The sequence below is a fragment of the Octodon degus genome, unplaced genomic scaffold (genome assembly GCF_000260255.1).
Source record: "Octodon degus isolate 3935 unplaced genomic scaffold, OctDeg1.0 scaffold00073, whole genome shotgun sequence".
Lineage (NCBI taxonomy): Eukaryota > Metazoa > Chordata > Mammalia > Rodentia > Octodontidae > Octodon > Octodon degus.
This window is the reverse complement of record NW_004524649.1, coordinates 217,892-233,087: the sequence shown is the minus strand read 5'-3', so window position 1 is coordinate 233,087 and position 15,196 is coordinate 217,892. Positions and strand designations below refer to the sequence as shown.

General features: G+C 40.6%; 1 protein-coding gene and 1 pseudogene across 2 annotated transcripts in view; one reads left to right on the top strand and one right to left on the bottom strand.

Annotated features, from left to right (window-relative positions):
* Positions 1 to 8,439, top strand: part of LOC101573623 (zinc finger protein 14-like) — an 11,518-nt gene extending 3,079 nt beyond the window's left edge. The window contains exons 1-4 of one of the 2 annotated variants that reach the window (XM_023720248.1): positions 2,331 to 2,369; positions 4,116 to 4,242; positions 4,445 to 4,505; positions 6,141 to 8,439. In XM_023720248.1, coding sequence (XP_023576016.1) covers positions 2,340 to 2,369; positions 4,116 to 4,242; positions 4,445 to 4,505; positions 6,141 to 7,965 — 2,043 coding nt within the window. In that variant the 5' untranslated portion in view covers positions 2,331 to 2,339 and the 3' untranslated portion in view covers positions 7,966 to 8,439. Of the gene's footprint in view, positions 1 to 2,330; positions 2,370 to 4,115; positions 4,243 to 4,444; positions 4,506 to 6,140 lie in introns of those variants that run through there. The other variant, XM_023720249.1, reaches the window with a different exon arrangement.
* Positions 8,440 to 11,270: 2,831 nt separating this feature from the next.
* Positions 11,271 to 11,740, bottom strand: LOC101564858 (annotated as a pseudogene).
* Positions 11,741 to 15,196: the final 3,456 nt, after the last annotated feature.

Sequence of the window (15,196 nt, the reverse complement as noted above, 5' to 3'; positions counted from 1 at the left end):
AAAAAAAAAAAAGCAAAACAAAACACAAAATCTAGACATGGTGGCACACATCTACTTTTTGTACTCTGGGAGGAAGATTGGATGTTCAAGCCCAGCCTGGACTTGAGCAAGTTTGAGGCCAGGTTGGACTATATATAGTAAGCCATTGTCTGAAAAAACAAAACAAAACAACAAAACAAAACAAAAAACAAAAAATAAAACAAAACAACTCACAAAAATGAACCCCACAAAACCCTCAGATGGTGGTTCATGGCTATGTTCTCTGCATTCTGGGGGCTGAAGCAGGAAGAATTCAAATGTGTGCCTAGCCTGGACAATTCAGTAACTTAGTGAGACTATCTCAGTGTAAAAAAAATAAAAAAAGGGCTAAGGATATAGCTCAGTGGGAAGCAGTACGATCAGTCACTGGTAATACGCACACATAGGCACACATAAGTATTGTAGTTTACTGATACATTGTTTTTTTAGTGTGAGGAAGTCCTGTTTTGGGGTGTACCTAGAACTGCAAAACCTCCTTTCCGTGATGCTGAGGACAGACCTGAGGGCTTCTCTGATGCTAGCTGCTTCACTGAGTTCACAAAGCAGCCCCTAGTAATTGTTTCTTATTTATTTATTTATTTATTTATTTATTTATTTAACTTTATTGATTGATTGGTACTAGGGATTGTACTCAGTACCTTCACACTGACTTATATCACCAGCCTATTTTGTTGTTGGTTTGTTTATTTATATATTTATTTATTTGGCACAGTGTCTCCCTATGCAGCTCAGACTTGTAGTGATTCTCCTGTCTCAGCCTCCCCAGGGCTGAGATTATAGCCGTGCACCATGTGGCTGGCTTGGTGCAGGGCCAGCATGGCATGTGGTACTGGGGATTGAACTTGGGTCTTTGCACTTGTTAGGCAGGTGCTTAGACCACCAAACTATCTCTCTGGCCCCTCACCCCTCCTTTTTTTTTGTATTTTGAGATGGGATCTAAGTCACTAGATTGTCCAGATAGTGGAATTTGTAGTCTTCCTGCCTCAGTCTTCCAGAGTACTGTGATTAAAGGAATCTGCCACCATTCTGGCATAATTTGTATCTTGTCACTTTTTTCTTCAAGGCTTTCTCTCTAAATTGACCATACTGGTTTTGTACCTTAAAACCCTGGAATCAAGTACTCCTCCTTGTTGAACCTTCTAAATGACCAGAAAAATAGGCTCAGGCAGAATAATCAAACGTTCAAATTCCACGTGGGTATGTTTGAGAGACCCTGTCTCAAAATAAAAAGAGATGAAAATATACCTCCAGTGTGAATGCCCCAGGTTAAATCCCAGTGAGGGGGTAGAGGGGGAAAAGGAAACAGTGAAACCAAGAATAAAGCACAAGAAAATACGCAAAAGAGGGGGCTGGGGAGATAGCTGAGTAGAATAAGTGCTTGCCTGGCAAGTGCAAGAGCCTGAGTTCAATCCCCAGTTCTGCTAAAAAAAAAAAACCAAACAAAACAACAAAACAATACACAAAAGAGAAGGAATCACATTGAAGGAAATAAATTTGGGTGACAAAAATCCAGTGCTAGTCTTTTGAAAAGATAAATTTTTCTGATGTTAAGCTACCTGAAAGAACAAAAAAATAAGTATAGAGGCAGAGGCAATGGCATAATTATAGGTGCGGGTGATTAGAACCGGCTCTGTGAAGACACTGAAAGTCTGACAGATAAACAAATGATATAATTTTTAATTTTACTCCACTAATACTAAGATGAATTCCTAATAACATAATGGGAAAATGTTGAAACATTATTTCAGGCATTAGAAAGGAGGAACACAAGTTTAAGGTCAGCCAGTACAGCGTAGCCTGACTTTGTCTGAAAATAAAAATTAAAAATGAAACATTGGGTGTTGCTCACTGGTAGAATTCTTCTCTCGTCTGTAAGATCCTGTGGGTTCAGTCATGAAGATTGGCAGAGAATAAAGGTGACATGTCGATCCATGTTGGGGAATTGAGCCCCGGGCCTCCAAGCCATGGAAGCTATACTTGAAGACCCAGATGACTATTTTTGTATACAGCTAGGTGAATTTGAGGGTGTGTGTATGTCTGTGGTGCTAGGGTATTTCAGGGTTCATGAGAACTGATTTAATACAAAAATATAAAAAGGATTATATAAAGGGTTTATTAAGTGGCTTATAGTAGCTGCCTGAATAATCCGGGGTAGAGGAATGCAAAATGGCTGCCTGCATGCGGGAGAGCTGGAGGATCCAGTCAAAGGTCAGAGACCTGGAGCTCACTGAAGTGTTGTAAGTTCCTGTTGGAATCCTGAAGGGTCTGCCTTGCAAGGCTGAGGAGTCGGTGCTGGAAGCATGCTGCTATTGGAGACAAACGTTCCAAAGGTGGTGATGAAGACTAGAGCTCCTCCAGAGAAGCGAAAGGGAAGACTTCCTTCTTTCTCTTTATTCCATCCAGGCTACAAGCCTCTTGGTGGGTGTCACCCACATCTGAGGTGGGTCTTCCATCCTCAGTTTGTAGCCTGTATTTTAGTCATCCACAGGACACACCCAGGACTGTGTTCCACTAACCCTCTGTGTGTTTATTAATCCATTTGAGTTTTATCGCATTTTAATGATTACATAGAGCTTGAACCCAGGGCCTGTTGAACATGCTATGCAAACATCTACCAGTGGTCTATACCCTCAGCCTTCACTTTTTTTTCATTATATTTTTTGAGGCAGGGCCTCATTATGTAATGCAGACTAGCTTTAAACTTGTTTATTTAGCCTTGACTGGCCTTGAACTCACAGTAATGCTTCAGCCTCAACTTCCTGAGTGCTAGGATTATAGGCATATGCCACCATACCTGGCTCAGCTTTCCTTATTTTGAGATAGGTTGCTTTATTTTACCTAGACTGCCCTCGAACTTGGAAGGCTGGCACCATGTTTGCCTCAGCCTACCAAGTAGCTATGACAACAGGCATGAATCAGTAGATAACAGGCATGAGTCAGTAGACAACAGGCATGAGCCAGTAGCTCTTAGAGTTTTTGTAAAGACATGGAAAACCTTTGAGCAATCCATTTTCTTGTTACATTTTTAGATATCTATAGGCATTCTGACTTCTGATTTTTTTGGTACCAGGAATTGAATTTAGGGTCTCATGCTGGCCAGGCAGGTGCTGTGCTGCTGAGCTACATCCCTGGCCCCTTCTGATTTTTTTTTTTTTTTGATAAGAATGACTTTATGGGTATATTTTATACATTAAAATAATATTCTCCTTTATGAGATATAAATTGATATTGTGCATATTGGGGTACAAAACAATAGTCTCTCTCCCCTACCCCCAAGTGCTGGGGATTGAATTGAAAACCTTTACACTGAGCTGTGTCTCCATTCCTTTAAAAATATCTTTTAAGTTTTGAGACCAGATCTGGCTATGCTGCCCAGGTTGGGGTCTAAATCGTGAACTTTCTAGCCAGGCATGGTGGTGCATGCCTGTAATCCCACCACTTCAGAGGTCGAGGTAGGAGGATTGTCTCAATCCCCCACAAAAAACTCCCCCAAAACAAAAATTTTTAATCTTACTGCCTCAGCCTTTCAGGGTATGGCATTTCAGGCATGTGCCAACAAGCCTGACCTGCAAATGATAGTTTGTCTAATAAGGAATAGGTTACTTTTAATTTTGTTTCTTTGAAACATATAGCACATTGCTTCACAGTTAATTTGGTATTGCCAGTAAACAGCAATCAGATATGTAGAAGTAAAAATACAGAAATCAGCTGGGCATGGTGCCGCATGCCTGTAACTCAAGCAGTCTGGGAAGCTAAGGAAGGATGATTTCAAGTTTAAGAAACATAGTGAGAGCTTTTTCTAAATAAAATAGCATAGAAATGAAGCTTAGTGCAAAGGGCCTGTGTTCAGGTGATAGTTGTGCAAAACAAAATACCAAAAACCCATACAAAGTGTAGAAATAATTTTTCTGTGTTCATGACTGCTAAATTTTATGAGGAAGTGAGATTTGGTGTCCTGGCAACAGTAAATATTTGGATACAGTAGAGGAGTTGTGGGAACATCTTTAGGACTAGAGGCTTGATCCCAAAGCTGTCAGTCTCACTATCTACATGTTCCCATATGTGGGATGTTTTAGGACTCAGTGGACTTTGAGGATGTGGCTGTGCAGTTCACCTTTGAAGAGTGGGCTCTGTTGGATCCTTCACAGAAGAGACTCTACAGAGATGTGATGAGGGAAACCATCAGGAACCTGGCTGCTGTGGGTGAGGATGCTGTCATTCCATTTAGTGAATTACAGAACAAGTATTTCATGCTCATTAACTGAGTCCCAGGATTTTAAAGGTGGAAATGGTATTGCTTTGTTGACTAAGTTAGGCCAACTCACTTTGACACACATACCTATACTGTCATATATTTTCTATAATATAAAACTTATGACAATTTGATTCTGCATGTGTGTTTTAGGGAGAAATTGGAAAGACTGGAACATTGAAGATGATGACCAAAATGTGAGGCGAAATCTAAGGTTAGTTGACCGAGTAAGAGTATGTAGTGCTCCCCCCAGAGCATTTTCCTATATTAGAACATTTCACATACAAGCAAGCTAAATAGCCCAGCTTCTAATTGATTTGTCAAAAAGTTTCCCCCAAAATATTGACTAGCTAGGTGTTGAAGCATATGACTGTGAACCCAGCTTCTTGGTAGGTTTAGTCAACAGGATTGAAAGTTTAATCCCAGCCTGAATAACTGTTGAGATACCCAAGACATAATAAATATTTGGAACCGAGCTGGGCATAGTGTTACATGTCACTAATCAAAACACTGGGGAGGCAGAGGCAGAAGGAACAATGAATTTGAGGTCAGCCTGCACTACATAGTGAGACCCTCTTAAAAAAATCTGTGGGACTCTACCAAAATTTAAAAAAATCAAAGAAAGGATCGAGGATGTAGCTGAGTTCAAAGGCTTTGGATTCAGTATTCAATAACTCACACACATACACATACACATATACAGTTAATATTTTATTTGTATTTAAGATTTTTTTTTTTACATATTTAGTACAGGATCTACAGGGTCTCACTATGTAGATCAGACTCAGTGATTCTTCTGTTTTCAGCCTCCCAAGCACTGAGATTACAGGTGTGTGCCACGATGCCCAGTCTCAATTGCCGTCTCAGCGCGGTCTGGGCACAGGGACTGGCATGGCATGCCGGCGATTGAACCCTGGCTTCTATGCTCTGCCTAAGCAGGTGCTTTAGTCTGCTGAGTTATCTGGCTGGCCCTTTTAAAATTTTGTGGATATTCATGGTGTGAAATGTAGTTCATTACAAACCAATACCAAGACCTGGTTGTATTGGCACACATCTGTAATCTGACTACTCTTGGAGTCTAAGGTCAAAGGATGAGATGTTCCAGCCAGCCTGGACAATTTATTTATTCATTTGAAGCTTTAGCTGAAGGCTTAAGGGCTGGTACATAACTCAATAATATAGCTCTTGCCCAGCATATATGAGGCCCAGGCTTCCGTTCCAGCCTTCAGCCCGGGCAATTTAGTGACTTAGTTCCTAAAATTCATATATGTGAAAAGGCCTGGGGATGTAGCTAAGTCTTATGCCCTGTGTTTAATCCTTTATGTTGGAAAAAATGAAAAACAATGTTAAACCTTATATATAAATATTACTGTTTCCATAATGACAGCCAAATACCTGTCTGAGGCACTCTGTACATTGACTTTAAAATGTTTAGAGAAGGAAGAAAGCCAGCATTTTTCCAGAAAGTAATTAAATAGTGATTTTTTATTATTTTTTTTTTCTTTTTCTTTTTTTTTTTTTTTGTGGAACCAGGGATTGAACTCAGATCCTTGCATTTGCCAGTCAAGCGCTTATCCTACTGAGCCATCTCCCTGGCCCCAATAGTGATTTTTAAAAAAAAATTTTGAGACAGGGTCTTGCTATGTAGTTCAGTCTTCCTTGAACTCATTATATAGCTCAGGCTGGCCTCGAACTCAAGGTGATTTTCCTGCCTCAGTGCCTTTGCCTCTCAAGTGTTGGGATTACAGCCATGCGCCACCATGCCTGGCTAAATAATGATACTGATACCAATTAAAAATAAGAAAAAATTTAAAAATGTCATTGAAAATGTGCTATTTGTTCTTCACAGAAGCTATGTGGTCAAGCGACCACGTGAAAGTAAAGCAAGTCTTCAGTGTAGAGAAAACAGCAGAATTTCAAATCTGAGTTGCGTCAAGGAAACTCAAACCTGTGGAACAGCATGTAAAGGCAGCCTGTGTGAAAAAGTCTTCATGCATCCAAAATTCCTTAGTAGGCACCTCAGATTGTATCCTGGCTGCAGAGTATACAAGAGTCAGAAATACGGAAATAAGCCATATGAATGTAAGGAGTGTGGTAAAGCATTCATTTATCACCAGTGTCTTCGGAACCATGAGAGTACTCATACTGCAGAGAAACCTTATGAATGTAAACAGTGTGGCAAGGGATTCACATTTCTCAGTTCCTTTAGAAAACATGAAAGAAGTCATGTTAGTGAGAAGAGCTATCAGTGTAAAGAATGTGGGAAAACATTTTTTGGTCGCCAAACATTTAAGATACACATGAATGTGCATACTGGAATGAAATTCTACCAGTGTAAGCACTGTGGAAAACCTTTCCTGTATTTTTCATCGTATAAAGCTCATGAAAAGAATCATAGTGGAGACAGATCTTATGAAGGTAGGCAATGTGGTGAATCCTTCAGTGTCCCGCTAAATCTGCGATACCGCAAAGGGACTCATGCTACAGAAAAATCATGTAAATGCACAGTATGTGGTAAGGATTTCAGATGTCCATGTGTCTTTCAGTTACATAAAAATACTCATTCTGGGGAGAAACTTCATAAATGCAAGGAATGTGGGAATTCCTTTGTTTGTCTTACAAGGCTTCAGAGGCATGGGAGAATGGACACTGGAGAGCAACCTTATAAATGTATGGAATGTGGGAAGGCTTCCAGGACTTTAAGCTTCTGTGAATTACATGGAAGAACTCACATGGCAGAAAAACCCTACACCTGTATTCAGTGTGGCAAAACATTCAGGGATTCTAATACCCTTCATGATCATGAGAGAATGCATAATGGAGAGAAACTCTATCAGTGTAAAGTGTGTCGTAGAGTCTTCAATAATTCAAGCTCAGTTCAAGCGCATGAAAGAACTCACAGTGGAGAGAAACCCTATGAATGTGAACAGTGTGGAAAGACCTTCACTCGTTCAAATGTACTACGAATGCATGAACGAATTCATAGTGGAGAGAAACCCTACAAATGTGAACAATGTGGAAAGGCCTTTAATTATTCTCATTCCCTCCGCCTCCATGAAAGAACTCACAGCGGAGAGAAACCCTATGAATGTCAACAGTGTGGAAAGGCTTTCACTCATTCTAGTGGTCTACGTGCACATGAAAAAATTCACAGTGGAGAGAAACCCTATGAATGTCAACAATGTGGAAAGTCTTTCAATTACTCTAATTCTCTCCGAGTCCATCAAAGAATTCACAGTGGAGAGAAACCCTATGAGTGCCAACAATGTGGGAAAGCCTTCCATTCTTCTAATTCCTTCCGAGTACATGAAAGAACTCATAGTGGAGAGAAACCCTATGAATGTCAACAATGTGGAAAGGCCTTTGCTAGTTCCTGTTACCTTCATGTTCATGAAAGAACTCACCGTGGAGAGAAACCTTATGAATGTGAACAGTGTGGAAAGGCCTTCAATTACTCTAATTCTCTCAGAGTCCATGAAAGAACTCATAGTGGAGAGAAACCTTATGAGTGTCAACAGTGTGGAAAGACCTTCACTTGTTCTGGTGCTCTCCATGTACATGAAAGAATTCACAGTGGAGAGAAACCTTATGAATGTGAACAATGTGATAAAGCCTTCACTTATTCCCACTCTCTGAAGGTACATATAAAGTCACACTTTCGAGAAATTCTATGAATATAAATATGACTGGCGAGCCTTCCAGTTGTTCCACTTACACTGGAGCATATGGGAACACTCACTGAAGAGAAAAATATAAGAATATGAAAAATATGGTAAGACCTTCATTTGGTCAGGTGACATTTGAGCACATAAAACAGAAAAACCCCAACTAACCAGATTCTGGGGGAGAAACCCTGCATGTAAAAAAATGTAAGGCTAAGGGCTTTTGTGCTTCATTGCCTAACACATCATAAAAGGAAATTATTTGAAATGTAAGCTCTATGGAAAACCCATCTTATTACACCTTGCTTTGGGTATACCTACCTGAGAATTTATCACGGAGAAACCATGTAAATATAAAGAGCATTAAAAAGAATTTCAGTCATTTTTGTTCATTGAACCTGAGATCACTGTTGTCTCCCCCACTTTTTTTTTTTTTTTCCTCCAGTAATGGGGATTGAATTCAGGACCTTGCACTTGCCAGGAAGTGCTTATTCTACTGAGATATCTCCCTGCCCTTCACTTTTTTTTTTTTTTTGGTGGAACCGGAGATTGAACACAGACCCTTGCACTTGCCAGGGAAGCACTTGTTCTCCTGAGCCATGTCCCTGGCCCCTTCCACTTTGTTTTTTGAGACTGGGTTCTATTAGTTGGTAAATTCCACAGACTGGGCTTAAACTTGTGATCTTTCTGCCTCAGCCTCTCATGGTCCTGGGACAGGTGTGTGCCACTGCACTTGGCTGAGAACAATTTTTTGAGAACTATATCCTTAGAAAAGGGTGTGGCATTGGCCCTTGGGTACAAACATAAGCTTGTGGAAAATAGGTGAGAAATTTTTTAACTGTTAGAGCTCTTTTTATCTATTTTTTGCTAGTACATGTTTGCCATGTATAATCACATCCATCATGGGGAATTTGTACTGTACCACCTCTTTTTTAATTCTAAGGTACATCAAAAACAATTCAAAGGCTTTTGCCTGAACAAATGAGCTTGCAGTCTTTCCCACAGCATTTTTCTAAGCATTCCTATAATCAGTTGCATTAAGATACTAAATAGAGACAGCTGTTCCTATTATAATTTCTAGGTGGGCAGTAATACTTTCATATCTGGGTAAGAGGAAAAGCATTTGGGCCCAGTAACATATTCCTATCAGTTTGGACTATTGGTGGTACAGGCATGACTCTCATTAGGTAGTTTGTACCACTAGCAGTACAAATGAATCTAATAACTTTTATCAGTCTTTTTACTAATAAAATTAACACAAGGTCTATAAATGGACTGAATCTAGTTGCTTGAATTTGAATAATTTTCCAAGTATAAATGTTACTATTGTACCTACCATTTAAAATGAATACAATTGATACATTTCATTAAAAAATATATATTTGTGAAAATTATCAATTTTTAAAAATAATTTTAACATGGAAACTTATATACTATTGCTGGTGTATATAATGTTAATTTACAATTGCTGTACCACAAATTAGCTGTATTACAGTTTTTTATACAATTTAAAGTTTTCTCTAAGGAACTATAATATAAATACATCTGGTCTGCTAAATTAATACCTTTCATTGTGTTACTATAATGCATGTAGCACTGGTAGTTCAAACAGGTACAAACAATTTAATTTAGATCAAAACTATCCAGCAGCAAGATATGAATTACAGCCCTTTCCTGAATGTATTAATTCTACTCATGCCTCAACATTAACCAGTTATGACATTATGAAAACACGAATGCATCAATGTTTGGCATAATGAACTTCTCTAGGGCACTGGATTCATCCAACCAGAACAGAAACATTTTTCAATGGCAGGGTCACAAGTTACAAGTATTCCTTTGAAGATATCATCCATCTCTTCTCAATTAGAATTGAGAAGATCTAATTGACCTCACTTAGATCAAAGGATACAGATGACTTCCAGAATACTCATTTTCTCCAGCCACTTGGCCTTACTAGGCATCGGTGACTACATACTTAGCAGTGTCTAGGTAGCACTGATAATGTGCTCCACTGCAGTCATTGAACATCGTAAATTTTAGCAAATACTTTGTCATGTTAAATTCCAGCTGGACAAAATGCAACAAATGTATTGTGAGTGAATCATTTCACATAGAATATTGTACAAAATTTATAGTGTGAAGCTCCTGCTATATAGATGTTAAATATTCTGTATTTATCTGTGGCTCATTCTTTCCCTCTAGTTATGATCTTCCAAAAAAGGTGAAAACATTATGAAGCCTTTGTAAATAACTGTGAACATGGCTGCTATGGTTCTCCTCAGTTTTCTGGATATATCCTCTGAACAGTCAGTGCTGGAGACAACCATATTACTCAAATGGTCAATTAATACCTGAAGACAAACATAGGTTGGAAATTGCACTTTCCTTTGCCCAAGCATCATTTCCTATGTTATAGATACAGTATGTGCAATTAGGGCAAAAAGATAGGCCTCTATACTCTGGATTACTGTAATGTGAAGTCAGGAAGGGCGCTTGAAGAATTTGAGTGTTGTCATGGTGCCTACAAAATGTGTGAATGTTTTTGTGCTCACACATTCTGGTACAGAGCTTCACGCTGAGCTGTGGACTCAAGATAAATGACTTTTTTTTTGTGGCTGGCTCAGCCTGCTCTGGGGGTAGTATGGCATGTGGTGCCGAGGATCAAACTGCAGTCCTATGGTTGCCTAAGCTTGTTTTAGCAGGCACTTTAGACCACTGAGCTATCTTGCTTGCCTGATAAATGACAATTTGGAGGCATGTCCATCACCAGGTTCTGTCAGCTGCAGTGCTATTGTCAAGAGAAGTGCCTCTGGAAATCTCTGGAGTGGCACATGGAGTGGGTTAGTTCATGCCAGCAAAATATTTTCTGTAGTACAGCGCAGATCTGTTTAATAGTTGAAGGAAGGAAGGACCTCTAAGCTGGACCTTTAACTGAAGACATTGAAAAAAAGAATCTGATAACTCGTAAGTAGTGTTTGTTATGCTGCCCATTGTGATAGAGTTGTAAGAACAGTACGTGGGCTATGCTGGGCCCCTCCTTTGACCCCTTACCTAGGTGACTGTAAGCTGGGATGTCCAGAGTGTTTTTTTTTTTTTTTTTTTTTTTTTTGCGGAACTGGGGATTGAACTCAGGCCCTTGTGCTTGCCAGGGACTTTTTTTTTTTTTTTTTTTTCAGAGTGTTTTTGTTTTTTTGTTTCACCAATTTATTTTCAAAGGACAAAATGAGACAACTTAAATATACGTGTGGCAGAGCTGTTGTGTGAGGACAATGCACGCTCACTCCCATCACCAGTGTCCCTGGAGTCCTGGTACTTTATTCATATACATCCTTATCTGCACTGTAATCTACAATTTCTTGTGGACACATTAACTTTTCCACATTTGTATCAGGAATTTCAAACCCAAATTCATCCTCCATGGCCATGACAATCTCCATTTGGTCCAAACTGTCTAAGCCCAGGTCTTTCATAAAATGGGAATTTACCGAGCGCTTTTCTGGATCAATCTTGTCATACAATTTCAAGACATACAGAACCTGATCCTTGATTCCTTCCAGTGTCAAAGGGGGTGCGTCCGCTGTACTGGTGGCAGAACTGTGGGATCCTCCCCCACACCTGTGCGAGCAGTGAGGCCGGCTGCGTCACCCCGGGGCCTCCCCTGGGTCCCCGCGGGACACAACGCAGTGCAGAGTGTCCTGGCCAGGGCCAGAGTGGGGACCCGGGGTGGTGGCACAAAGGCTGAGGGCAGGCAGCGGAAGCAGGAGGAAAGGACTCTAGCCGCCATGGCTATGCCGAGCCAGGATGCATAGCCCAGAGTGTTGTTGCTTCCACATTAAAGGCTGCTTTGACTGGATCTGATGGAAGCCATATTGTAGGCAGTGGTCAGATGGATGCATTGAGTACTGATGGTATGTAATGAAGTGATGATACCTCTTCCTTCTTGGTGGGTAGCCACATTGTGTGCATTCCATCAAAGCAGATGCTAACTAATATGCCATCTTTGGCTACAGATTTTTCAGTGATTTGTGTGATAATTACTAAGCTCATTTCTTGACACAGCAGTCTGTTCAGGTAGGCATGAAGCAGTAACTTCTGCAAACTTCAGTTCCCAAGGTTCCTTTATAGCCCAACCTCTGTACAAACCAAACGTAGCCTGGCTCAACCCAGCCCAACTGAAAACTAACTCAGACAAGAAACAAAAGAAGGAAAAAATGGAAACAGCTTTTCTAAATAAGGAGGGGAAAAGCAGTTGAAGGGTGGGAAAGGGAATGGGGAAGAACCAGGTTATGTCATGTACAGATACAAATTCCCTGTGCTGATGAGAGCTGACCAGGTAGCTCAGGGGACTAAAGCACCTTAGAGTGCAGGGACTGGGGTTCAATCCCTGGAACCACAAGCCATGCTGGTCCCACCCCTAGGGCACACTGAGACCAGCGATTTAAGACCAGGCATGGTGGTGCACGCCTGTAATCCCAGCGCTCGGGAGGCTGAAAACAGAAGGATCACTACGAGTGTAATCTACATAGATCCTATAGACTCTGTACAGGTCATAAAAAAAGCACCAAGACAAACTCTCCGTGATGAATGTTATTACTATTTTATTTAAACAGTCTCAGTATGTATATAGTTCAGTCTGGCCTGGATTCACCCTGTAGCTCAGACTGACCTCAAACTCTCAGCAATCCTGCCTCAGTCTCCTGAGTGCTGTGAGTATAGATGTTGCCACCACACCTGGCAAATGTTCTTTATATCTAAAAAGCTGTGAATAAAAAAGAAGAAACAAGACAGTTGTAATGCCATTAACAGTGTCAGAGATTGGGTGTTATATCTTCACAAAGATATGTTTGATTTCTCCTATGTTCCTCAACTTTCTTGGTTCATGTGCTTGCCAAGACTGTCCACTGTCCCATCTCTGGCTTTAGAGTTTATTTCCTAAGCTTCTCATCAAGAGTAAAAAAATTTTTTTTTTCTTAACAGGAATCAAACTCAGGCTTGCCAGACTGTGCCACTGAACTATCTCCCCAGCTCAGGGGTGGAATTCTTATTTGAAGCTCTCACTCCATAGTGATTAGCTCTGGTGGCTATGAACGTGTTAGGTTTCAAGGAGAGCAAATCACTTGATTCCCATATTGTGTTTGATAAGTTGAACAGGTTATGTAGGTATTTGGTCTCTCTCTCTCTCTCTCTCTCTCTCTCTCTCTCTCTCTCTCTCTCTCTGTCTCTCCTCTCTCACCTCTCTTCTCTCTCCTCTCTCCTTTCTTCTTTCTTTTGGCAGAACTGGGGATTGAACTGAGGCCCTTGCACTTGCCAGGCAAGCGCTTATTCTACTGAGCCATCTCTCTGACCCCTACTGGTCACTTTTTGCAGGCAGTTTTTCCTACTTCTTGATTATTGTGGGGGAGCCTTAGAGGGGATTTTGCAGTAATGGGATGAGCAGGGTCAGTTACCCATGCCCAAACCTTGGTGCTTTCTTGTGTCCTGAAAGTGATCTTTTGTGTGGGGCCATTTATAGTAGGAGTCTCCGAAGTCTGTCTCCCTTCCACTGCTAGCAAATGTTGCAGCTCCTCAAGGCTCTGTGACTAGAGTGGTGGTCCTTGAGGCTAAAGTGAGATCTGATAGCAGGTGACACTTCAGTGGACCTCATGTGTACCCAAGAGCACAGTAAAGGATAAAGCAGTAAGGCATATAACTTTGTTGGTATTCACTGAACTCATCACGGAAAAACAAAATTCCAAAATCTAGTTTTGACATATATTTCTTGGGGTATTAGGGCAGTATTTGATGACCTGGAACATCATTTCTGCTTTCACTTTCCAACCTTGGTGCTGCATCCTTGGGATCCTATCTTGTGTGCTTATGCAGAAACAATTTTTATGTGGGTGTAGCCTCTGGAAGTGTAGACTGTCTTATCAATGGGATATAGAATCCACCTGTTTGGGTGGCTAGGATAAACCCTCTGTAACAAAGGATGGGGCTGAGAACAGTTCTGGTGTTGATGAACCTTTTGGAGACTGAGTGCTCAAACTGCAACCCCAATCCCACTTAGTGTCAAGTGCGAACACTGCAGTTAAACCCAATTATTGAAGTGTTAGTTTAGAGAAACTTATCTGGTGTCTGGCAGCTGGTGTGAGTTGGCCTGTGTGGCAGTAGGGCTCTGGATGCCTGCTGCAGCATGCATGCCATAGGTTTGCCATTTAACTACTATCTAGAGCATATAAACAATTGAAAAAACCAGACCTCCCCTGAATTCAAAGACTCAATCAGAAAATGGGCATTTGAAATAAACATTTATCAGATGTAGAAATATAAACAGCAAATAAATATATGAAAAACATTCAACATCACTGATCATTTAAGAGATACAAATTAAAACAGCATTGAAATTCCCTTTCACACCAGAAAGAGTGGTTCTTGTCAAGAAATCAACTCATAACAATATGCTGGAGGGTCTATGGGGCAAAAGGAACCCTGCAACCACTGTGGCCATCAGTGTGGAGATTCTACTATAAAGCTACTATAATAAAAACAGCATGGTAGTGGCAAAACAAACAAAATGAGACCCAAATCAATGGAACAGGTTAGGAGATACAGGAACAACTTCAGACATACTCGGGCACATTATCATTGACAAAGGTACCAAACATCCACTGGAAGAAAGATAGCCTCTTTAATAAATGGTCCTGGAAAAAAAAAAACTTTTGCATGTATTGAAGATTAAAATTGCACCCATACTTTCACTGTGCACTAAATTAAATACAAAATAAATCAAAGACACGTTAAATCTGCTAGAGGATAGAATGAGTAAAACTGTTGAAGACACTGGTGTGACAAAGACTCTGAATAAAACCCCAATCACACAAGAAATACCACAAAGAATCAGTAACTGGGATCTCATTTTTTTCTTTATGTATTTGGTACAGGGTCTCACTACTCAGCTCAGACTTATAGAGATCCTCCCGTTTACAGCCTCCCCAGTGCTGGGATTACGGGAATGCATTACCATGCCCAAACTCGATCACTGGCTTAGTGTGCCCAGGGGCAGGGCCTGAGTGGCATGGGATAAAGGGATCAAACCCCGGTCCCCTCTTGCCTAAGCAGGTGCTTAGTCTGCTGAGCTATCTCGCCAGCCCTGTTATCTTATTTATTATTTTTTTAATATTTATTTATTTTTATTTATTACATTTATTTATTGTGTGTGTGTGTGGCCAGCTCAGCCCACCAGGGGGCGGGTCTGGCTGGC